Source organism: Moschus berezovskii, chromosome 7 (assembly GCF_049115385.1).
Source record: "Moschus berezovskii isolate FMDL1 chromosome 7, NW_MosBer_1.0, whole genome shotgun sequence".
Lineage (NCBI taxonomy): Eukaryota > Metazoa > Chordata > Mammalia > Artiodactyla > Moschidae > Moschus > Moschus berezovskii.
This window is the reverse complement of record NC_142466.1, coordinates 110,893,180-110,917,516: the sequence shown is the minus strand read 5'-3', so window position 1 is coordinate 110,917,516 and position 24,337 is coordinate 110,893,180. Positions and strand designations below refer to the sequence as shown.

Sequence of the window (24,337 nt, the reverse complement as noted above, 5' to 3'; positions counted from 1 at the left end):
CGGTTTGGAGTTCTCCCATGCCCCTTCTAAGAAAAAGGCACACCCGCCCTGTAGCGCTGGGCAAAGACGTGCTTGTGTTATCAGACTCTCCCCTCCCTTTGGCCCTATCACAGCGCTAGCTTCCATCAGTGATTCCAAACAAGAGTGTGTGGGCAGCTCCTGTGTGCATGGCCCTCTGGTGGGTGTTGGGAACACGGGCACCTGCTCATCTTTCACTCCCATGAGCTTTCCTCATAAGTCAAGGCTGCCTGTTAAATGCTTGTTGATCAACTAAATGAGTGTTCAAAGCTCCTGATACCAGAACAGGACAGAATCCCATATCTTTGGTCCAACCATGGACTGTCATCTAAGCCCCCAGGGTGTCTGCAAGCTGAGTTTTGGGGGCAGATGGCAGTAGCTAGCTACACTGGCCTGACACTGTCCCAGAGGCATCACCTCCCAGGTCTCTGACCTCCTCGGGGCCTCCTGCTGAGGCCGAGGCAGTGACTACCCAGTCTTGGGAAGTCATTGCATGTAACCTGCCTTGCCATTCACCTTCACCCTAGATGGCTTATGTTGCCCAGGCAGACTGACTCCTGGGAGCACTGGACACATTACGGTTTGGGGGGAGGGGGTGTATCGGAGGACCACTGTTTCTTTCCATCGAAGTGTTCACCTAGGCCAGGACACGCTGTGCAGCCATTCAGTTCCTGGGCCAGATTTATAAGATCCCAGGTTTCTGGTGTGACAGTCACCTCCCTTCAGATACTGTGCGAGGCTCTGTTTGGGTATTTTTCGGGCGTTAATGCATCAGCTTCATAAGGGAGGGACCGCTCTTTCCCCGTTTTACAGATGAGGAGTCCGAGGCACAGAGCAGTCCAGTGGGGTGAGTGGCAGAGCTGGGAGTGATGGCAGAGAAGCCAGAACTGGTGCCTCTGGTCAAGGCGGGAGGGAGCAGCCCTCCCCTCCCCAAGGGTGCCCCTGCCCTTGTACCACCGAGGCCGTCAGGAACATCTTCCAGTGCAGCGGTGTGTGAGAGATCAGGGTGGGGAGGGCAGGAGATGTCAGGATGTTTGCACAAGCCTCAGCTTTGCTGGTAAAAGGCAGTTGACCTGGCCGACACCGCCCCAGGGGCGCCCTGGTGAGAAAGTCTCATGGCTGGGAGGACAGAGCATCTTGGCCGGTGGGTTCCCATGGTGCCTGCCCAGAATACTCAAGGCTTCAGGAGTCTTATTTGAGACGGGGATCAGTATGGAGTGACCTGGCAGCCTCTGCTCTGGGGGTATGGAGTCGGGGGGCTCCTCCTATCCCCCACACCTTCACTCTCGTTATGCCTTCACTTTCATTCAAACCATCATGGCTGCTTTCCGCGACCTACAGTAGCCTCCTGGCTCAATTCTCTGTCTACTCAGCCTCTTCCCCATGACAGCCAGGGTTATTGATTAATTCATTCACCCATCGATTCATTCATGGATTAATTAATTTGCTCAGTAAATATTTATCAAGCAGTCACTGTCCTGAATACTGAGGATACAGTAGGGACCAGGTGGTCTCAAGTCCTGCCTTTGAGGAGTTATCCTAGTAGGAAGACTCACAATGAGCAAATCAATAGTACCCCATCAGGTATTGATAAATCTTACACAGAAAAATGAAGCAGGTCCAAGGGTTAGACAGAGGTGTCGGGGGTGGAGGGGGTGCTGTTTAAAACAGGGCTGGTCAAAGAAAGCCTCACCAAGGTCTAAAATGAGGGAGTGAACCAGGAGTGCTATGCAGGCAGAGCAGTGAGTGCAAAGGTCCTGAGGCAGGAACCGTCCCATCCTGCTGCAAGAGTAGCAAGAAAGAGCCCAGAACTCATTGTGCCCAGTGAATGCAGTTTGGAATTTCCACCACTTAAGATGGAAAGGGCCTGGAGGGTTACGAGCTGGTGTGAGACATCATCAGACTTGTGTTTCAAGATTGCATCCTGGCTGCTGGGTAAGGAACAGTGATCAGTGCAAACGAGAAAAATAAAGCAGGGCGGGGGTGAAGATTGTGATTTTAAGTGGAGTTGTCAGAGCAGATCTCTTTGAGGAGGTGATATCTGAGTAAGGTCTTGAAGGAGGTGAACAGAGCTTTGTGGATAGTTCTGGGGAAGAATGTTCCAGACAGAAGGAAGAGCCAGTATAAAAGCCCTGACATGCCTGCACAGCTCTAGTGTGACTCAAAGGGAAGTGAGCAAAGGGGATCTTCTTAAGAAGGCAGACCTGACTACATCTCCATGGCAACCCACTGTCCTTAGGCTTAGGTCTAAGCGGCTCTTGACTGCTGTAGAACCGCTGAAGATTCTCAAGCATCCTCTATCCTCCCAGCTTTATGCACACCCCTCCCTCTGAAACACCCATCATTCTTTCCTTTGCCCAGCTTTAACCCGTGCTCCCTCCTCCAGCAAGACCTCCTGGATGACTCTTCCTTAGCTGCATTGTATAACTGTGTTTCCTCACCCTGTGCAGCCTCCTCCTGGCTTATTTGTGTCGACCCTACTGTCTCTAGGGCTTCCCAGGTGGGGCAATGGTAAAGAGTCTGCCTGCTAGTGCAGGAGATAGAAGAGACTTGAGTTTGATCCCTGAATTGGGAAGATCCCCTAGAGTAGGACACAGCAACCCACTCCAGTATTCTTGCCTGGAAAATCCCATGGACAGAGGAGCCTGGCGAGTTACAGTCCCTGGGGTCACAAAGAGTTGCACACGACTGAGCAGCTGAGCACGCGCACCGTCTCTAAGCTACTGGAGGCAGGACAGGTGTCTCACTTCCTCTAAGTCCCCAGGCCCTCACTCAGGGGCACTGAGACTGCTCAGTATTAACCCCTGAACTTGAGACTTGAGCTGGGTGCTGGTCAGGGAAGTTTGTTGCCATCCTGGGCCCTGTGGGGTGGAGAGAAGTGACTGCAGAGCCCTCAGGAGTTTAACAGAAGAGCTCTGCTCAACCTCCTGGTGGGGGGTGTCTAGCCATGGCCTCACGGTGGTTCAGTGTCACTTGAGGAAGCATTAGGTGTCTGGTGAGTTAGGAAAAGAAGGAAGAATTGAGCATCTTTCAAAATAAGCACCACTGAAACCCTGACCCTTCCCCCTTCCCCAGGATACACCATGAAAACCCTTAAAATTAAAGAAGAGAGAGAAGGACTTCCTGGTGGTCCAGTGGTTAAGAATCTGCCTTCCAGTGTAGGGAACACGGGTTCAATCCCTGTTTGGGGAACTAAAATGTCACATGCCTGCCAGGGAGCAACTAAGCCCTCCAGCCACGACTAGAAGGAAGCTTGGGCACAACAATGAAAGATCCGCATGTGACAGCAAAGACCCAATGCAGCCAAAATAAACGAGTAACTGATTAAAGAAAAGAGAGCTAGAGACCGCCCCCATCCACCCCTCACCTTTCCCCTCATTTTCCCACCTCCCTGGGGTTCTGTCGGGAATCGTGGAGAGAGAACTGTCAGGTTGAGGAGTTGAGCCTGTTGAGCAAGGGCCGAGCTTCAGGGATTGCCAGTCAAGGCCAGAGCCACCCTGCAACATTTCCGCGTGGTTCCAGGGAGGCCTGGAAAGTCTCCAAGAAATTGAACTTGAAATTTATTTCAAAATGAATGGCAGGAAAATCAACATTCGTTTTACCATGTAAGTTCCCACGGAGTGGGGCTTGTCAGGAAACATGGAAGCCCCACGAAGGTGTCTTAGGGCCCGCAGGGTTCTGTGTCCTAGAGAGCAAACTAGTTTTCCCCTCTCAATGTGTGTTTACTCACGGGGCTTTCTTCTCTGTTCTAGAACACTCTGGACCTGGAGGAGACCGGGGAGGCCGTCCAGGGCAATGTGAACACCCTCTCAGACGTTTCCCTGGTGAGACCCCTCTCTGGAAAGACCCTTTCATTGTGTTTTGCCCCTCCTGGGTCTGCCTGAGGCCCCTGGGGGCCGGCTCCCTGGTGAGACCACAGGGAGGGGACTGAGGCCCTCAGCGAAGAGCTCTCAGCTAGTTCCAGGGGTTTGAGGCAGGGCTGTCAGGCTGTTTGACTGTTTGCTGAGTTGGTGTTACTTCTGATACGTTATCTGAACGTTATCATAGCGAGGACTGAAGCATGAAGTGTGTGACGAGAGCTCCTCCAGGAGGCTCGATGACTGCGCTGGGAAAGGGGGTGAAACGTGACCTCACGCCCATGCGCTCTCAGCCGCAGTCCGGGCAGTCTCGCTTTGTGATGTGACCCACGTGGCTTTCGAATGGCCTGGGCTCTGAAGCCAGACTGCCCGGGTCCAAATCCCACCCTGTGCCGCTGACTGTGTGACTTAGGGCAAGTTTCTCAACTTCTCTGTGCCTCGGTTTCCCCATCTGTAAAGTGGGGTGTAATAATGGTGTACCACCCCGTAAGCCTGTGACAAGGGGCAAATCAGTTAATCTAAGTAAAGCACTGGGAACAGTGCTTGCAAGGCCATCAGAGCCATGCCAGTGTTGGATGCTGGCATAGGAAGGGGGCATCGTGACGACAGAATCTGCCACTCCCCAAGCACCTGCTGGATCTCAGGTGCCTTGCTAGTGCCACGCACGCGCTACTCCTCACCTCCCCACGACTCTGCTGAGTAGGTCGTTTCCTCCGTGGCCCTGAGGTGCACTCAGGGAAGTGCCGTGTCCTGCCCAGGGCCACACAGCAGCCCGGCCCGCCTCTGTCCACCGTCTGCCCATCCCCTCCATCAGGGCTGTGACACCTCCAGGCTCCAGCAGCCATGATAACCCCCTGAAGAGAAAAGCCAACGAGAGGCCTCCTCTGTTTTCATCTCTGCACCCACTTCTAATTAAGTCCCGGTCCCTGTGACAAGCCCTGGCCGATGCCAAGAACTTCAGTTCCCGAAGGTAACGATGCCATCCCCAGAGACACCTGCCAAGATCCTGATGCTTATCAGCTACTCAGATGCTGGGAGAAGTTTTCCACTCGGGTGTTGCATTATTCAGAGCAGCGTGGCCAGGAACTGATAGAGGACGGAATTCCAGCCGGGGTCCGGCACACTGGGGTGCTCGGGTCTCCCCTCTAACGGCCGCAATGGGCTCTGACTCCTTCTACTCCTGTTGGGTCTTTTGGCAGGATGATGTCAAGTCCACCTCCAAGGGGCTGCCTAGCTACAAGCCGCCACCTCCCCCGCCACCTCTGACCCAAGGCCACGACCACCTCTTCATCCAGCCGAGGAAGCCCGGCAGAGAGGACCTCCAGCCGCCTTCCTCCGCGTCTTCCCACTCGGGCATCATCTTCTCGGCTCCGCGGAACCGCAGCCCGCCCGCGGGTACCGCTCCTGTGCCGGAGGCCCCCACAGCACAGGACTCACCCTCCTCTCCCCTCTACGCCTCCATCTCCCCGGCCAACCCCGGCTCCAAGAGGCCGCTGGACACCCACCTGGCCCTGGTCAACCAGCACCCCATCGGCCCCTTCCCGCGGGTCCAGTCACCCCCGCACCTGAAAAGCGCCCCCACAGAGGCCACGCTGGCCGGCGGTGGCCTTCCCCCCTCCTCCCCTTCCGGCCGCCCGGACCAGGCGGGCACCAACCAGCATTTTGTCATGGTGGAGGTCCACCGCCCGGACAGCGAGCCGGACGTGAATGAAGTCAGGGCGCTGCCCCAGACACGCAGTGAGTACCGCAGGCCCCGCCGGGCTGGGCTCGGGGGCTGCTGCGTCACCGTAGGGGTGCCCCGCTGGAGGCTTGATCTGCTCGTTGACACAGCTCAGGTGGGGCCAGGTGCTCACCCAGTGGGAGGCCTTCGAACCCAGTCCTCCCCCATTAAGGGTCAGGGGAGCCAGGGAACAGGACCCTGAGCCTGCCCTGAGGGGCTTTGGAGGCAGAGGCTGGAATATGAGTCCCAGCTCTGCTGTCACTGGCTGTCTGACTGTGGATGGGCTGCTGGGCCGTCCCATGGGGGCTGGAGGTAACAGCAACAGTTCTGCCAGCTGGCTGTGAGGGTGGGATTTCTCCTCTAGGACCCCCAGACCTGGTCACCCTGCACCCACCTACCAGTCTCCCCAAGAAGACTGAGCCTGTTCAGGGCAGGGGTGGCTTTTGTGATCTCTGTCCCCCAGAGCTGGTGCCGAGGGACAGGTGGACATTGAAATTGTCACCTCTGGACCCCTGGAGGTCTCCTGACTCAGGGCTGCATGGTCAGAGTGCAGGGTCCACCTTCCAGACACCTGGGAGGCCAGCCTGGGGCTGTAGCCCTGGGGTTTTCAGAAGATGTCCAACTGGGGAGGTGGCGGGAAGGGAGAGCTGGTGTCCACCCTATAAGCCTGAGCCCACCGCGAGGCCTGCGTTCTCTCCCTCCTGATCATGAGTTGGGTCCGTTTTGTTGGATTCTGCTGCCATCTCGTGGCTAAGGTGACACATAGGACCGCCATGGCCAAGGAGGGTGGGTGGCCAACCAGGTCAGGGGACGTTTGCTGAGCGCCTGCGGTATGCAAGTAGGGGACGGAGTAGGATGCGGAAGGCGGGTCCCTGCATTCAGTAGCTCGTTGAGGGGAGGCTGCTAAGGCAGGATATGGTGAGGGAAACCTGAGCTGTCGGATAGATGGCTCTGGACCTGGCACTGAGCCGGCCACACATGATAATAAAGCTGATAGGTGTACAGCACTCTCCGAAAGCCAAGGACACTGCTCTTGGGAACTGGCCTGTGTTAGCAACTTACCCAGTTCTCTCAGCAGCTCTGTGAGGCTGATACCGTTATTACCCCCATTTTACAGACGAAAGAGACTGAGATGCAGTAATTGAGGGGCCAGGCAGGCTAGCATAAGCTTGTTTACCCCAAACATCATGTTTGTTAGTGTTTATGATAATCCATGGGATAGGCATCATTGCCCCTGGGTTGGAACCAGCACACTGGGGTTGGGAGAGGCTGTGTAACTCACCCAGGATTGCAAAGCTGGTCAGAGGGGATTCAGACCCCACCTGCCAGACCCCAGAGTGTCTCAAACTCAGGGGCCAAGCCATTACATACCCAGTGGAGTGGATTGGATTTGACTATTGCACCAGAGAGCATGTGCCCACCCCTTAGCTCAGGCCAGGTGGGGTCAGCAAGGGCACAGACCAGGCATGGCAGACCTTCCTTTTTTTTTCAGACCTTCCTTTCTTTTCCCAAGAAGCTTAGAATTCCACTTTTATGTGAAATCTCCTAATTTGAATGTGTTGGCCCATCATTAAATATTGGCAACACTAAGAGTTAAACAAACCAGCCCATATCTGTGGGCTGGATTTGCCTCTTGACCTTTTTTTTTTTTAACCATTTTGCCAGAGGCTGTCAAGGCAGACATCCTGGAAGTGGCAGCCTTGGGGCCAGACCCAGTTGGAAGGGCAGGTCTCAGCAGGTGGAGGGTGGCAGGGCGTCTCTGCCCAGGGAGTCCCCCACCCAGCCTTCTAGCCTGCCCCTCAGCTCCTCCAGGAAGCCCTCACTGACCCAGCTCTACGCACCCGCTTCCCCCGTTCCCACCCCCAGCCGCCTCCACGCTCTCCCAGCTCTCAGACAGCGGGCAGACACTAAGCGAGGACAGTGGTGTGGACGCCGGCGAGGCGGAGGCCAGCGCCCCAGGCCGAGGCAGACAGACGGCATCCTCCAAGAGCAGGGGCAGCAAGGAGACGCCTCGGAACGAGAGGACCACCGAGGGGGCCACCAAACCTGTAAGTGAGGCGGGGGTGTGCAGAAGGCGGCAGGGGGACGTCTGGCTGGGGGTAAGCAACAGGAAGTCCCGACCAGGGTTCAGCTTGACAAGTGACCGCAAGGGAGGTGCTGAGCACCCCCGTCACTGGGCGGATGTGGGTGTCCGGAGAGACCTCTGTGTTCAGAGTCTGAAGGCCGTCGCTTTGCCACTGATGCAGACAGGCCCGGCGCTGAAGTCTGTTCTCATGGATTGTTAAGCTCCCTTCCAGCGTAGGGTGGTGGTAAGGCAGTCAGGCCAGATTCAAGTCCTGATGCCACCTCTAGCAGCCTTGGGACAGCTGCTCAACCTCCCGAGCCTCAGAATTAGACAGCTGGGAGCACCAAATGCTGTCAGTGCTAGCACACGGCAGGCTCCCAGCAAAGGACTGGAGTCTGTGCCCTGCTGACCAAGCAGGCCCCCAGGCCAGGCCCACCCACCAAGAAGGCATCCCACTACTTTCCTTCCTTATACTTGCAGCCCGGGCTCTTGGAGCCCACGTCCGCCCTCATCCGCGTGAAGAAAAGTGCAGCCACCCTGGGCATTGCCATCGAGGGTGGTGCCAACACCCGCCAGCCCCTGCCTAGGATCGTCACGATTCAGGTACGTCCCCAGGGACCTGCTTGACCATCTCTCCCTACCCCTGAGGGTCCCTCTCTCAGCATCCCCAGGGGTTTGCCATGCCCAGAGGCAGCCCGGCACCCACAGGCAGCCCCAGGCTCATAGCACCTTGGCTGTCGCTGAGCCTCAGTTCTCCTCATCAGGGCCGTGGACACACAGACTGTGGCTCCCCAGTTGGCAGTAGGGGGTGGTCCAGGCCAGCCCTGGGGTATCTCAAGTTACATGCCCTGCGTCTCACTCCTGCAGCGAGGCGGCTCAGCCCACAACTGCGGGCAGCTCAAGGTGGGGCACGTGATCCTGGAAGTGAACGGGGTGACGCTTCGGGGCAAGGAACACCGGGAGGCCGCGCGCATCATCGCAGAGGCCTTCAAGACCAAGGAGCGTGACTACATCGACTTTCTGGTCACCGAGTTCAATGTGCTGCTCTAGGGGCCAAGGCCCTCGGGCCTCCCACCACTGTGCAGCCCCTGGCCCTGGTCCCTCCTCCCTCTTGGCACTGTTGAGCTCCTTCTGGGGCTGGAGCTGCATGGCCAGGGTAGCAGGAAGATATCCCTCCCCCCATTCCGTACTGGCCCATTGGACCAGAACCGGGAAAAGAGAGCTGGGCGAGGCAAACAGAAGGTCAAGTCAGGGTCTGATGCAATGCCTGGTATACAGTAGGCGCTCAATACAAGCGTGAAACCTCAGGAAGCGGAGAAAGAAAGGGGAAGGGCGGAGCACCTGTGTCTTCACCTGAAGCCACCCAGGGCCTGTAATTCTGGGTTGAGTGCTCCCTGGCCAGCTAGGACCTGGCCTATCCCCAGATGCCAGAGTCTTTGTCTGGAATGAAGTCACGTAAGAATTCGTGGACATGGCCCTCAACCTGGGGGGTCATCTTGCGGGACCTTCAGTGCCACAGATAAGCATCGAGCACCCCCATTCACACCCCTGTTCCTCCTAGCTCCTCATCCCCCATGGCATTTATTATTTATTTCCATCCCACACCCCTGGGGATCGCAAGACCCCAGCTTCCCACTGCACCCCCAGCCTATCCCAGAGGCCTTGCAGGTGACCAGCGATGTCAGTGTATTTATATACAGAGCTTATGACTTTAATTTTTCAATAAAGAGATCTGAACAAGGTTAGGATCCAGCGTGCTATGTGGCCTGCCTGTGTGGCTGGGCTTGATGTGGAGAGAGGGGTGGGTAGGACAGATGGAGGCACCCAGGACATCACATCTTCCCTGGCCTCCCATGGCTCCACCTGGGTCACACAAAGGCTGTGCAGGGGCACTGGAGCCACACCCACGTCTTGGAACACCTTCCCTGAGGTTACAGATAACATCTTTAGATCAAAATGCACAGGTATGTATAGGTTTTAATCATGCTGTACCCCTGAAACATACAAGAATATTTCAAATGTGCAGGTATGGTGTGAGACAGAATGCACAATGTGCGTGAATGTTTTAAAACACAGAGAGGGGGCTTCCCCGCTGGCTCAGGGGTAAAGAATCTGCCCGCCGATGCAGGAAGCAAGGGTTCGATCCCTGGTCTAGGAAGCTGCCACATGCCTCAGAGCAGCTGAGCCTGTGAGCCACAGCTATCGAGCCTGAGCTCTGGAGCCCAGGAACCACAACTGCTGAGCCCTTGCAGCCGAGAGCCCATGCTCCACAATGAGAAACCACCGCAATGAAAAGCCTGTGCACGGCCCGAAGGGTAGCCACTGCTTGCCGGAACTAGAGAAAAGCCTGCACAGCAATGAAGACCCGGTGCGACCAAAACTAGATAAATAAATAAAATTGTTTATTCACGCGGACACACACAGAGGTGGCCTATCCTAGGGCGGATCCCAGAAGCTGGCTCTGAGACGAGGATGTGTGTGCACGCGATTCACTGAAGCAGCGTGCAGGGAGGCCGGTAAAGCAGCGGGGGAATCAGGAGCGAAGGTGAGGAACGCAAGCAGGATGTGATCTCAGGCGGAGTCCTGGGAGGACAGCTGCAGCCTGGTTCCACTTAGAGCTGTCTCCGCTCAGGGCAAGTGGGCAGGGCCTTCAAGTTGTTAGTCTTTAGACAGGGTCTGGGGACCAGCAAGAGGCAGTGACTTCCCAGTCGCTTCCTACCCATGCACACGAGGCTGGTGCAGGAGCCAAGGGCAGTGGGTGTTAGAAGCAAAAACCCATGAAGGGGGCAGAGAGAAGAGAGGCCCCACTACCAGCCCCGGTGCCCAAGGTCTCCATCCCCAGGCTTTCTCTGTAGAAGGAAGAGTTTGAAAAGTCCTGCTTTGTCGAGCCGCGTACAGGGATCTTCTAGAAATGGATTGGGGGCTGTTGATTCTACAGACTTTTACCAGATCCTGCTCTTAGCTGCTTGTGTCCTCTCCCTGACTTAAGGAGACCAGAGGCCACAGCCCTGGCTTCCACTTGACCTCTGAAGCAGCTCATGTCCCCCCAAACCCCAGCCCTTCTCCTAGGACTCTGTATGCCCCTCTCCAGTCCTGGTACCCCTGCAAGGAATAACCCTTGCCTGGCTGCAAGAGGGCTTTGTCAGGCCCCAGATCTCCTGGCATCAAATTCCACATCCTGTGTGGTCACGGGCAGGTGATTTCACCTTTCTGAACCCGAGTTCCCAGTCTAGAAAATGGGTGGGGTAGGTTGAGTAAGAGCTCCCAGAGATACCCAGATTCCTGTTATGTGTGAATGCTACTTTCTGTGGCAAAGAGAGATGTGCTTACTTAGGGCATTTACATGGAGAGGTTATCCTCGATCATCTGGGTGGGCCCCATGTAATCAGAAGTGTCCTTGTAAGACGGAGGCGGAGGAAGGTTTGACATAGGAGAAGAAGAGGTGTTGTGACGATGGAAGCAGAGGTTGCAGTGATGCAGTTCGAAGATGGAGGAAGGGACCATGAGCCCAGCAACACAAGTGGCCATTTAGAAACTGAAAAAAGACCAGGAAATTGATTCTCCCTGAGAGCCAGCCGAAGAAACCTGCCCTGCTGACACCCTGACTTTAGCGAGGTGAGACTGACTTTGGACTTATGACCTCTCTTTGGAAGAACAAGTTAGTGTCGTTTTAGCTTTTTATTTTTCTGGCCAAGCTGCACTGCATGCAGGATCTCACTTCTCTGATCAAACCCACACCCCTTGCGGTGGAAGCGTGGAATCTCAACCACTAGATCTCCAGGGAAGACCGAGTGTTGTCTTAAACCGTGAACTGGTGGTAATTTGTTACAACAGCCACAGGAAATCAATGCAATGGGGATGCTGCTACTTGCTTCTGATGGAGGCTGGGATGCTGTGCGTGGGCTCAGAGTACCAGGCTGAGTCTGCCCCGGGGAGATGACTGCAGTCAGAAGGACGGTGAAGAAGAAGCCCTCTGACCTTATAAACCACATCTTTTCTAGGCCCAAGTCCTTGTGGATCCGTTCTGAATCCAGAGGTTTCTGTCTGTTATCTACTTGCAGCATGAATTTCAGGCCAGCTATTGGCCTGCCCCATGAACTCAGGACAGGGGTCATGACTTCTCGTGTCTTGAAACAGCCATCTCCCCACCCAGTCCAACCCCAGGGGTCTGGGAACTCCTGGCAACCGCTGCCTGCCAACTCAAATTTGTTCTCTGAAAAAGAACAAGAAAGAGTTGCTGGAACTTTTGGTTCTGAAATTCCTGGGTCTGTTTCTGGGGCTGTAGGCCATTGGCTGTGAGGGTTCTCCTCCCAGTGGAATTTTAAGCTTAAAAACATACCTCTGTGAGTGGGCTTAGAAAGGCCAAGTTGCTTGCTCAAAGTTGCACAGCTAGTGAGAAGCAGAGGACAAATCTGGACCCACGGCTGCCTGAGGTTCACCATGTGAAGCTCCAAGATAATAAGCAGATGTCCTGTTGCCTTTGAAGGGCAAGAGCAGTGGGTAAGGCAGCTTGGATATTGGGTGAGTGAGGGGCCAGAGGTCTACCTGGCCATATATATGTCTATGGCCCTAATGGCTTTACTCATAATGTCAGATCTGGGAAAAGGTGGAAGGTACAGCTAGACAACTTCAGGATCTGCTGCTAGATGAAGGAGAAGCCAGGAAGAGGGCAAGTTTTTGGTTTGAGACTGGGCCTGCCCAAGCAAGTGTCAAGCTGGCCTTCAAATCACTGGGAGCCCTCTCTGCTCAGGAGAAAGCAGGGTGAGGGATGGAGCAGCCCACTGTGGGGATCATAAGGACAGAGAACAAGGCACACCTCAGACAGTCCAGAGCTCAGAGTCTGACATTTGGACTCAGATTCTATTTCCACCACTTCCTGGCTGTGGGAGCTTGGGCAAATCACTAAACTTCTCTGAGCCTTATATTTCTTCTTTTTTTTCACATCACCATATTTGTTAATTTTTAAATTGAATGTTGTGTTAGTTTCAGGTATACAGCAAAGTGCTTCAGTTGTGTAAGTACACACACACATATATCCTTTTTCAGATTCTTCCCACTATAGGCTATTACAAGATTTTGAATATAGTTTAGGAGGTCCTTGTTGTTTATCAATTGTATATACGGTAGTGTGTATCCGTTGTGCTTCCCAGGTGGCACTAATGGTAAAGAACCCACCCGCCAATGCAGAAGACATAAGAGATGCAGGTTGGATCCCTGGGTTGGGAAGATCCCCTGAAGGACGGTACAGCAACCCACTCCAGTATTCTTGCCTGGAAAACCCCATGGACAGAGGAACCTGGCAAGCTATAGTCCATGGGGTCTCAAAGAGTTGGACACAACTGAAGCGATTCAGTACTCACACAGTGTGTATCTGTTAACCCCAAACTCCTGATTTATCCCTCTCCTGCTTTCCCCTTTGGTAACGTAAGTTTGTTTTCAGTGTCCATGAGTCTATTTCTATTTTGTAAATAAGTTCTTTCTTTTATATTACACATATAACTGGTATTGTAATTTTCTCATCTTTGAATTGGGAGTATAATACTAACCTAACTTGTGAGCTATTGTAAAGAGTAGCTAAAATGTTTGCTCCTGGCACAAAGTAAACCTTCAGTGCATAGAAGCTGTTACTACGATTACCATTAGATATGTGTATTGGGGGTCACCGAACCTGGGGGACTAGGAGGAGTTTTCCACCAAAAGGAAAAAGAACTGGGCTGTAACACAGCTGGATACCAGACCTTGGGCAGATCACTTCCTGGCTGGGGCCTATTACACGTCCTTCCCCCTGTGAAATAGGATTGGTCGAGGAGCCCTTTAAGTTAGTGTCACTGATTTATTTCTTGCAGGCCTGGTGCGATGTTTATTCATTTACTCCCTTCAGCAACCCTGTGAGGTGAGAGTTAACAATCCCGCTTACCTGAAGCTCAGTGGCAGCGAGCGGCAGAACTGGGGCGAGAACCTAGGCCAGTCTGACACCTTACACTGTCATCCTTCCCGGTGCGCTCACTAAACAGTGGATTATTTCTGTCTCGTTCTCACTGCAGGACCTTAGGCAAGTTCCCATCTCTGCCCAGGCCTGCGTTTGCCTGCTTGTCTAAAAGATGGTTTCGAGTAGAATACACTTGAGGGGTAGTGATAATACCGACTTACCTTATAGGCAAGGATCGGACACAGGAAGAGTTTACAACCGTGCCTGATACAAAAGGGCTCTAGAAAAGTTTATTATCCTTACTGTCGTGTTTATTATTCGCTTCTGCCATCAGAGTTTATGGATTCTTCCTCACTGTGGCTCTGTGAAACCCTTCACAAACGTCTTAACGCCAGGCGCCTCAGTCTCCCATCTGTGGCTGGGCGGGTTTCAGAAGATCACGCAGTCTCCCAGATCTGAGATTTTCAGTCCTGGAGCCTGGAGCCTACGTCCAAACCTCTTGGGGCGGGACATGGGCTGCCACCTCTCAGCGATTGGTGGAACTTCCAGAAACCCCGCCTCCCGGGGCCGTGCCCGGGCCGTCATAGGCCGGTCTCGGGATTATGCAAAACATCGCCGCTCCGCCCCGCGCCCGGATTGGAGGCCTTTGTTTGCCGCTCAACTCCAGGAAACCACCCGCGCGCCGCGGCCGCCGGCAGGTGAGACCTGGGGAGGGGCTCGCGGTGGGTCTAGGGCGGGTCCTGGCCCCTTGCCGGGTCTCAGTTTCTCCATCCGGGGAATGGGGAGGAACAGTGGACAGCGTCGGTGGGCTCCGATCTACAGGGACCGCGCAGCTTTCGGCCTCTCCCACGTGGAAACCTCTGCGCTCGGGAAGGAGACCGATCGCCGCTCCGGGAATGGGAGGGAGCTCTGGACAGGCTATTGGGTTCGAGTCCAAACCCCGCCGGCCTCGGGGTTTGAACAGGTTCCACCCTCTGACCTCAGTTTCCACCTCCGCGCAATGGGGGCGTTGGCTTTTTCTCTCCCTCTCTCTTCAGCTGGTTCTGGTCACAGGGAGGGGAGGGGTCCCCAGGGGATCTGGGGGTGGACCTTGGCTGGGCTTATGGCTGTGTTTGGGTTGGAGGTGTGGCCCGTGTAGCTGTGGTTACCCGGGAGGTGGGACTTCTCTGTCTGTCCTGGGATTTGTGTGATATTCGCTCACCCGGCAACAACCTGCGCAGCCTGACAACCCCGAGCCGCGCGCCCTCCCCGGACAACTAACGCAAGTTTCTTTTCCTCTTTTTGGCGGGGGTAGGGAGGTAGAGCAAGGCCCAGCATGAGGGTGGGCCACTGTGACAGTGGTGGGATCTGGAGCGGACTGCAGGCATAAGGCCAGCGTCTCTTGTTACGAAGGTGGGGACACTGAGGCCCAAAGAGGAGCTGAGACTTGCCCAAAGGCGCACAGCGGGACGGACGCAGAGCTCTCTTCTCCCCTGCGTGATGGGTCTGGCACAAACAGAGCCAGAGCCTTCTTACTGCGCGACCTTGGACTATTCCCTGCTCCTTTCCCTGGCTTTCGTTGAAAGAAATGACGAACCTACATTTGGAAAGTGTCTGCTTCAAAGTTAAGAAAGTTGGAAAGGAACATTGCTGACCATAAGACTGGGCTATTTTGGAGCTGAGAAGAGAAGCTGAGATAGGTTGCAGTGATAAGAGACATTGTTCCTGTCCTCTGGAACACAAGGAGAAGAAATGACTGAAAGTGAAGCATGAAGGACTGGGGTTAGACGCATAGAGGGACTTCCAAAGAGCCATTTCCAGGCACCTCCTTTGGAGTTGGTGGGTTTTATTTTTTTGGCTGTTGGTTTTGTTTTGTTAAGAAACAGAATTGCTACCTATCCATTTGAGGGGCCCTAAGTCTGGCTTACTTACCAATAGGGGATGGACCCTGTGGTCTTTGGAGGATTATTTATTCTCAGGGGTGGTCTCTGTTCTTCGGAAAGAGGGAGAAGATGCCCATGTGAGGCCTTTAGGCAAAGGCCCAAAGTCCAGAGGTTTGCATTTGAAACATGTGATTTGGGTTGTTTCTTGCAAGGGGGTTTCATCAGCTCCCATCAGTCCACACAGTCCACCAGAAGTGCCAGGGTTTCCAGAGAGACTGGGAATGGTCCCGGTACTGTGGCTGGGCATGCTGAGAGGGTATTTTGGAAAGTGGTGCACACCAAGGACATCTCAGTGTACCCCCATGAAGTAGAAAAGAGTTTTTTTTTTTTTCTCAGCATCCGGCTGAGTCACCAGCTGAATTCCAGGCCTTTTTGTGTTTCCTCAGTCCGGGAGGGAGGTGGGACAGATCTGAAGACTGGGAGTTAGAAGACCTTGGATTGAATCCTCAGCCTGGCTTCAGTTCTGAGTGCCTTAGTTTCCCCCTCTGCAAAATGGGAACGGTAATGACATTTTAAGGTTCAAGTGAGGTGGCATCATATAAAGTTTTGTTCAGGCTACATTCTAAGTTTGGTGATGGGGACACTGAGGTCCACAGAAAGGAAGGCATAACAGCAATAAGACCCTTGATAATACAGAATGCTATCTTCCAGCTACTGTGCCAACGGTTTTACTGCATCAAGTGAAGTCTGGGAAGGCAGGAGTTTTTGTGCATCTTGTCCCCAGTCACCCTCTCTGTGCCTAGTACAGAGCTCTACCACATGGTAGGTACCCTGTATATTGTTGCTGATCGACTAGTGTTCACATTGTTGCCATAAAATGAGTGCTATTGTTTTACATTTTACAAATGAGAAGTTAGAGATTCAGACAGGTTAAGTCACTCACCTGAGGTCACACAGCTCTTCTTTGGGGATAGTCTGCTGTTATTTTGGGATGTTGCAGGGGTGTGTCATCTGGTGTGAGCTGATTGTATGTGTCTCTTCCCAGTGCTGTGTTCAGTGATATGGTGTTGGTAGCATGAAATTGACCGTAATAAGGGCATTTATATTATGGAAATTAGTAAATGCCACAGTTCAGGGCTTTTTCTTTTCCTTTCTTTCTTTCCTTCCTTCTTTCTTTCTTGACTGAGCCATGGGGCATGCAGGGTCTCAGCTCCCTCTCCAGGAATCAAACCCAGGCCCCCTGCAGTGGAAACATGGAGTCCTGGTCACTGGACTGCCAGGGAATTCCCAGCGCCCCCCACCCCCGCCCCGCTGTTTTTAAATAAGAAAACTGCATGTGAAGTATATTGGGTAATGAAAGACTGGACTTTGCTTGACAGCCAAAGTTGGCCAGAGCCTGCTCCCCACTACTGTTCCCCTGAAGTGTAGAATTTTGGAAAGTAACTTTTATGGGATGAGGCTGCTAGTCTGTGATGTGAGTGGTGCAATACAACAGCCCTCTGACTTAGGAACAGGTTGTTACAAGCCCGAATTCCAGGCCAAAATGTCTAGCCTTTAACCTGAAAGTGACAGCAGCTACCGACTGCCTTTAAGCAGGGAAGGCTTGGTCGGAATGATGCTCTAAGAAGATTTATCCAGTAGCATGTGCTGAAGAGACTGGAGGGTGAGCTGGGGGCAGGGCAGCTGGGAAGAGACTCAGGTTGATCAGGGGAGCCAGGAGAAAGCTAACAGGGTCCCTGGTTTTCTTTTTTTCTCTAATTATATTTGTTTATTTTTAATTGCTTGATGATTGTTTTACAGTATTGGTTTGATTTCTGCTGTACATCAACATGAATTAGCCATAGGGATACATATGTCCCCTCCTCCCTGAACCTTCCTCCCGCCTCCCACCCTTTCCTAGCCCTCTAGGTCATTACAGTTTGAGTTTCCTGAGTCTTACAGCATATTCCCATTAGCTATTTATTTTACAACTCTGGGAGTTGGTGATGGACAGGAAGGCCTGGCGTGCTGTGATTCATGGGGTCGCAAAGAGTCAGCCACGACTGAGCAACTGAACTGAACTGAACTGGTGCTTCCGTGCTACTGTCTCCATTCATCTCACCATTTTAACAGGGCCCCTGGCTTTCTGAGCGTGTGTGCTAAGCCTAACAAACACTCTCCTGTAACTTTTTAAGTGAAACTGGGGTCTCCACTTCCCAAGCCATGCTTCCTGATAAGCAAGGCCCTGAGGACAGTGTTACCCTCAATCTGTAGATGCGGCTATAGAATATATGTTTGGAAGCATATCTAGGGTCAGAACCACCAGATTTGGACCCAGGCCTCTCAGCCCCCACACTCTCACAGTTTTAACGTCTTGGTCCCCGCTCTGTTCCAGCCTGCAGTCCCGTCTTAGTCTGATCTTCCTTGCCAAGTGTCAGCCAAACTCCAGCTAGACCGTAGGGAGAGACTCCCTGCCCCCAGAGGTGGTCCTGCACCACCTCCGCAGATCCTCGCCAGCATTCCTCCCATCCTCCACTCCAAGCTGCGCCTCTTGTGGGGGAGGGGCCCGTGATCAAAGCCAGACTTGGATGCCTAGCTGTGAGTCTTCTTAGAGTCTTGGGACCACAGCCGAGGACCAAGGAGGGCCCTCAGGGGTCGAGAGGCTACTTTCAGCCCCTCTGACTTCAAATCAGGGATTTATTTGGAGGGTAACACTTCACTTGTGGGTGCAGATCCAACTCTGCTCTATTGTTCTGTGTCACTTTGGGCAAATTGTATAACCTCTCTGGGTCTTTTCTGGTCTACTAAATGCCTGATTATGAAGTTCCAATGAGACAACACATGCCATGTCCCGAGATGTTTAGACTAAGGCTAAGGCTGGGATTGCTTCCTTTCCTTTTTGTGATCTTCACATAATCCTACATGTTGCATAATGGCTGTGTATTATTTATTCATGAGTAAGCCATGTGCAAAAGCACAGGGTCAGAGTCTAAAAGCAGGAGGAGAGGAGGTGTGGGATGGGGGTACCGAATATCACCGAATGCCAGAGCTGCGAAGGCCCTCAAAGAGCCCAGCCCCTCTTCCCAGCTTTCCCAGGCAGGGAAACTGAGCAGGGTCAGGACCAAGGTCCCATCAGAATGAAGACCTGCACAGCTGTGCGGCAGTGGCTTGTGTTTGTTTTGCTTTGTTTTTTTACCAAATAGTCAAAGTTCATTTTACTCTTACTTCTAAAATAGCTGTTATTTTTAGAAAATACACATAAGGAAAAAGAGTAAATTTGCCTTAGTTTTCTACGTAGTAATAAGTAGTGTAAACATTGTGGAGGAATTCTCCTTTTCTTTTCCGCTTTCCCTCCTTCCCTCCACTTCCTCCATATTTTACTGTGTTTTTCTTTAATGGACTCAAATTCAGTTCAGTTCAGTCACTCAGTCGTGTCCGACTCTTTGCAACCCCATGAATCACAGCACGCCAGGCCTCCCTGTCCATCACCAACTTCCAGAGTTCACTCAAACTCATGTCCATCGAGTCGGTGATGCCATCCAGCCATCTCATTATCTGTCGTCCCCTTCTCCTCCTGCCCCCAATCCATCCCAGCATCAGAGCCTTTTCCAATGAGTCAGCTCTTCGCATGAGGTGGCCAAAGTATTGGAGTTTCAGCTTCAACATCAGTCCCTCCAATGAACACCCAGGACTCATCTCCTTTAGAATGGACTGGTTGGATCTCCTTGCAGTCCAAGGGACTCTCAAGAGTCTTCTCCAGCACCACAGTTCAAAAGCATCAATTCTTCGGCGATCAACTTTCTTCACAGTCCAACTCTCACATCCATACATGACCACGGGAAAAACCATAGCCTTTACTAGACAGACCTTGGTTGACAAAGTAATGTCTCTGCTTTTTAATATGCTATCTAGGTTGGTCATAACTTTCCTTCCAAGGAGTAAGTGTTTTTTAATTTCATGGCTTCAGTCAGCATCTGCAGTGATTTTGGAGCCCAAAAAAATAATGTCTGACACTGTTTCCACTGTTTCTCCATCTATTTCCCATGAAATGATAGGACCAGAGGCCATGATCTTAGTTTTCTGAATGTTGAGGTTTAAGCCAACTTTTTCACTCTCCTCTTTCACTTTCATCAAGAGGCTTTTGAGTTCCTCTTCACTTTCTGCCATAAGGGTGGTGTCATCTGCATATCTGAGGTTATTAATATTTCTCCCAGCAATCTTGATTCCAGCTTGTGCTTCTTCCAGCCCAGCATTTCTCATGATGTACTCTGCATATAAGTTAAATAAGCAGGGTGACAATATACAACCTTGACGTACTCCTTTTCCTATTTGGAACCAGTCTGTTGTTTCATGTCCAGTTCTAACTGTTGCTTCTGACCTGCATATAGGTTTCTCAAGAAGCAGGTCAGGTGGTCTGGTATTCCCATCTCAGAATTTTCCAAAGTCGATTGTGATCCACACAATCAAAGGCTTTGGCATAGTCAATAAAGCGGAAATAGATGTTTTTCTGGAACTCTCTTGCTTTTTCCATGATCCAGCGGATGCTGGCAATTTGATCTCTGGTTCCTCTGCGTTTTCTAAAACCAGCTTGAACATCTGGAAGTTCACAGTTCACATATTGCTGAAGCCTGGCTTGGATAATTTTGAGCATGACTTTACTTAAATTAGATATTTGTTATTTTCTAATTGACTTGTTCACTTAACTTATGACAATTTTTTCCATTACTTTATATTCTTCTACAATATGACTGTTCATCGCTGCATAATATTCCTTTGAGAGGAAATACCATAATTTATCTTTTTAATGATCCCCTGTTATTGGACACCAAGGTTGTTTCCCACCTTTCCACCTACTGTAAGATTCACTTGCAAAGTGATTAAGATTGTAGTGTCTGGTTTCAGACAATTTGATTCAAACCCAGCTTGCTCTCCTGGGACATGGGCATAATAATTCCTGCCTCCTTGGATTGGTATGAGGATTAAATAATGAGTTTCTAATCCATGGAAGGACTTGTATGTAATAGGTGCTCAATAAAATTTTGCTGTTAGCAATGTGTTCCCGGCACATGCACATTTTTTTGTTGTTGAACTCTTTCCATGAAAGATAAATTTGAGTGTGTGTGTAAGTGTGTGAGCATGAGTGTGTTTTCCTCAGTATGAGCACACTCTCCTACATAACCTGTGTTTTAGTTGGCTGAGGAAGACCTTTCTTCTCCTCCTTAATGATTCAGGGTGAGGACACAGATTCTAGCTGGGTCAGTCATCCCTAGACCAGGTTTGGGGGCCACAGGGAGAAGAATCCCTGGGAAATAGCAGCATTTCTCTCCACTTGGTCAGAAGGGCTAGCTGCTGCCTTTTGTGTAAAGGACTCAGAGCTTGATCTGTGGCTGATATTAGGAGAGCCAGGAAAGTTAAACTCGGTCCCGCAGGGAGCAGGCCATAAAGGCATTTCATAGATATGTCCAAAGTCATTTATTCATGAGTTCTATGCCAACTAGGCATTGGCCATGGCTTTAACGTATGTAGTTTCGTTGACCAAAGACCCTCTAAGGCCCCATTTTATAGATAAGGAATCTGGAGTTCAGAGAAGTTAAGTGACTTGTCTAAGGCCACACAACTTCTAAGAGAGACCCTGGAGGTCTCTGATTATTCCCAAAACCCATGTGCCCTGAATGCCTGCTCCTCACAGCCTCCCATAAGCTTAGTGTTTTTGCCTGTGTGGGCAAGTGGGATCAAAGAACCCAGGAGATTTCATGATAGAAGGTCACTCTGGTAACCTCAGAGAGAATCCCATTAAGCCTCAAGGATCCAGAGCTAAGAGAGGGAAAAGCTTTTGTCCAGCATCACTCAGGCTGAAACTGGGCCTCCACTTCCCAAGCCATGCTTCCATCAGTTCTGGGTCCACTCCTGAAAGTCTCTCCTGCCTCCTCACCCCTGTGGATTTTAACGATAGGAGCAAATTCAGCAACCTGGGCAGGAAGGAATGGGTGACCTCAGAGTGGGTCTTCATTTCTTCCCCAGGGAAGCAGAGAGCTCAAGGAGGGACTGAGGATGAAATAACAGCCACGGTTTCCTTCAGGATGGCTGAGAAGCCTGGTGGTCCCCTGTACCCCATGGGCCTCGGGGCATCATGTAAAGGAACGACTGTCCAGGGTTCATCACATCAGCCAGCAACACCCGTCTGGATCCTGGGCCGTGTCCTGCGCTGTGTCCTGGGTGTCACTGGAAGGCTTGAAGAAAGAGATTCACTTTCCAGTCTGATTAACGTGCCAGGCATTTAGGTGGGGCTTAAGAATGATTGTGGAGGCGGGGGAGTAGGGAGTGTGGGTGAGAAATAGCCATCAGGACATTGGAGTATTGTGACCCAGGGGCTGAGGGAACAAATGGCCAGGGCTCGCTGGGCTCCTGTGGTGAGAACTGGCTTGTGCAGACACAACCCTCCAAGCGTGCTTCTGAGGAGGGTACTCAAGCCCTGGCAGTAGGGGCCAAAGGTTTGTGTTTGCTCCTTTGTTTCTGACCCATCTCTGGGCCTCTGTTTTCCTGATGCATTTGATGAAATCATATCCTTGTCCTGCCCATTTCCCAAGGTGTTTCTCAAGCATCTAATGCTGTGAAGGACGAGAAAGCGCTTTAGAAAACCGAAAGGCTTTGTGAGGAACCAGAGCCTCCTTATAAAGTCAGAACACTGACTTAGTGAGTTGCAACTCGCTGGTTATAAGCTCCCCTCCTGATTTGCTGGTGCCTGGATTGTTAATGATCTCCACAGTCTATACAGTGTGAGCACCAAGCATGACTGTTAAGACTTGGGTCTTTGCGTGTCTGAATCTCCAGCAGCACTCTCCAGCTTTGTGACTGTGGGCAAGTTGTTGTGGCTCCTGGGGACTCTGTTTACCTACCTGTAAATTGGGGATGTCACGTCAGCCTCACTGGGTGGCTGTGAGGGCCACAAACGAGGCTGGGACGACAGGCTAGATTCAAAAGATCATCCAGCAGGTGTTCACCGTGCTTCTCCTGTGTGTCAGGGTCTATGCTGGGCACTGGGATGCAGCGGTGTGCTTTGCAGAGCTCCCAGGTGTCAGGCAGACGGTGCTCAGTCATGTCCGACTCCTTGCGACCCTATAGACTGTAGCCTGCCAGGCTACTCTGTTCGTGGGATTTTCCAGGCAAGAATACTGGAGTGGGTTGCCACTTCCTCCTCCAGAGGATCTTCCCAACCCAGCATCTCTTGTGTCTCCTGCATGAGCAGGCAGATTATCACTAGCGCCACCTGGGAAGCAGACCCAACGTCTAATTCCAACTGGGAAGTTCCCTAAAAGGGCACATGGTTCTGGGATCTGCAGGCTGACTGCAAGTCACCAGAGCGAAGAAGTGGGGTTGAGTGAAGGGGGGAGCACTGTACGTTTGTCCCAGGGACACCAAGGAGCCCCCCGTGTTCCCCAAGCATGCGGAGGACAAAGAGGCTGGAGTGCAGCCTAGCTGTGAAGTTTCATCCTCTTTCTCAGAACCGTGGGCAGCTTAGCACAATGTTTTAAGCAGAGAAGGGCTGTGTTTGGACACGTCCGTTTTGCAAAGTGCTCTTGGTACAGTGTTCGGAAGGGACTGGAAAGATCCTAGGGCTTTCCAGGAGAGACTGTTGCAAGAGGCCACGTAGGGATGCAGAGACGGGTTGGATTCCAGTGAGATTTAGGAAATAAAATCACTGGGAGTTGGTGATGGATTGGTTATGGGGTGTAAGGGAGAGGGGAGTATCCAGCATGGTGGTCGGTTCTGGCCTGCTCACTTGAGTTAAGTGGGGGCCAAGCTGCGTACAGAAGGGTGTGTTTGAAAAGTGAGTGTTTGTTGCCATTCCCTTCTCCTGGGGATCTTCTCGACCCAGGGATCAAACCCAGGTCTCTCACATTGCAGGCAGATTCTCTACCACCTGAGTCACCACAGAAGCCCAGGGTGGGTGCCAGGGTAACCATATAATGAATGAGCTCGGTTTGGTTAAGTAGGATTCGGCCTGTGGTTGGAGATGGTGTGTGGCAGTGGGCACCACACAAGCAAAGGCAGCGAGAAGGGCTGGTAAGGCCGGGGTGTCAAGGAGATGGAACAGAGCACACAGGGGCTGTCTCCCTTGGGGTTCGGCGCCTGCTTCTAAGTTGGGGGTTGGGGGTTATCTAGGGGCCGCAGTGCGTGCCTGGCAGCAGCAGCCACCTGGCGTTTTGATGGCAGTGCTGTCTGAATTAATGGCCAGGGAGGGAGAGTGAGTGAGTGACGGGGTGTCAGGGGAGCCCGCCCCTCACACAATGGCCCACATGGTCACCAGAACTGGCAGGGAGGAGCCTTATTAGGATTTGGCTCCGTTCCACCTTTGGCTGAGGCTGCGGGGTAGACCCCGCCCCCCAGATGTGAGGAAAAGGCAGGGGAGGGGATGAGGGCACCTGGTTCTAGCTTTGCGGGACACAGACTGACCTTGGGAGAATTCATTCATTCCTTCTCGCGCGCCCGGGCTCTGCACTTTGCAAACGTTACCTCATTGGATCTTGGCTGAAGTCCTGTGGAGCGGCTATTCTTCTTATCCCTGTTTTATCAATGAAGAAACTGAGGTTTGGACAGGTGAAGGCTCGCTCAAAGGTCACAGAGCTCTCAAGAAAGAGGTGGGACTGGGATTTGAAGCCGAGTCCGAACTGTCTGTAAAATGCATTTTTCTGTCCTACGTGGGCAGATTTCAAACCTGGCTGCTCAGCAGCATTAATCGGAGGGCTTTTTGGACGATACAGAGGCCACATTGTCTCCTTTTTCTTTCTGTTTCCTGAATCAGAATCCCTGGATCCTGGGCAGGGCCAGGGCTGGGAGCCACAGACGTGCAGGGGACTGGACACTAAGACAACCCCTCTCCCCTGCTCCTGCCTCTCCCCCTTGGCT

General features: G+C 52.4%; 2 protein-coding genes across 3 annotated transcripts in view; both read left to right on the top strand.

The window, feature by feature from the left end:
- The window catches only part of WHRN (whirlin), an 88,988-nt gene extending 79,596 nt beyond the window's left edge, over nucleotides 1-9,392 (top strand). For both annotated transcript variants that reach the window (XM_055427681.2, XM_055427679.2), the window contains 5 exons: nucleotides 3,771-3,842; nucleotides 5,075-5,612; nucleotides 7,462-7,643; nucleotides 8,141-8,263; nucleotides 8,528-9,392. In XM_055427681.2, the coding sequence (XP_055283656.1) occupies nucleotides 3,771-3,842; nucleotides 5,075-5,612; nucleotides 7,462-7,643; nucleotides 8,141-8,263; nucleotides 8,528-8,710 (1,098 nt within the window). In that variant the 3' untranslated portion in view covers nucleotides 8,711-9,392. The remainder of the gene's footprint in view (nucleotides 1-3,770; nucleotides 3,843-5,074; nucleotides 5,613-7,461; nucleotides 7,644-8,140; nucleotides 8,264-8,527) is intronic.
- Nucleotides 9,393-14,243: 4,851 nt separating this feature from the next.
- AKNA (AT-hook transcription factor) overlaps nucleotides 14,244-24,337 on the top strand; it is a 61,060-nt gene continuing 50,966 nt past the window's right edge. Inside the window, exon 1 of the mRNA XM_088838306.1 lies at nucleotides 14,244-14,287. The gene's annotated coding sequence lies outside the window, so the exon portion shown is untranslated. The remainder of the gene's footprint in view (nucleotides 14,288-24,337) is intronic.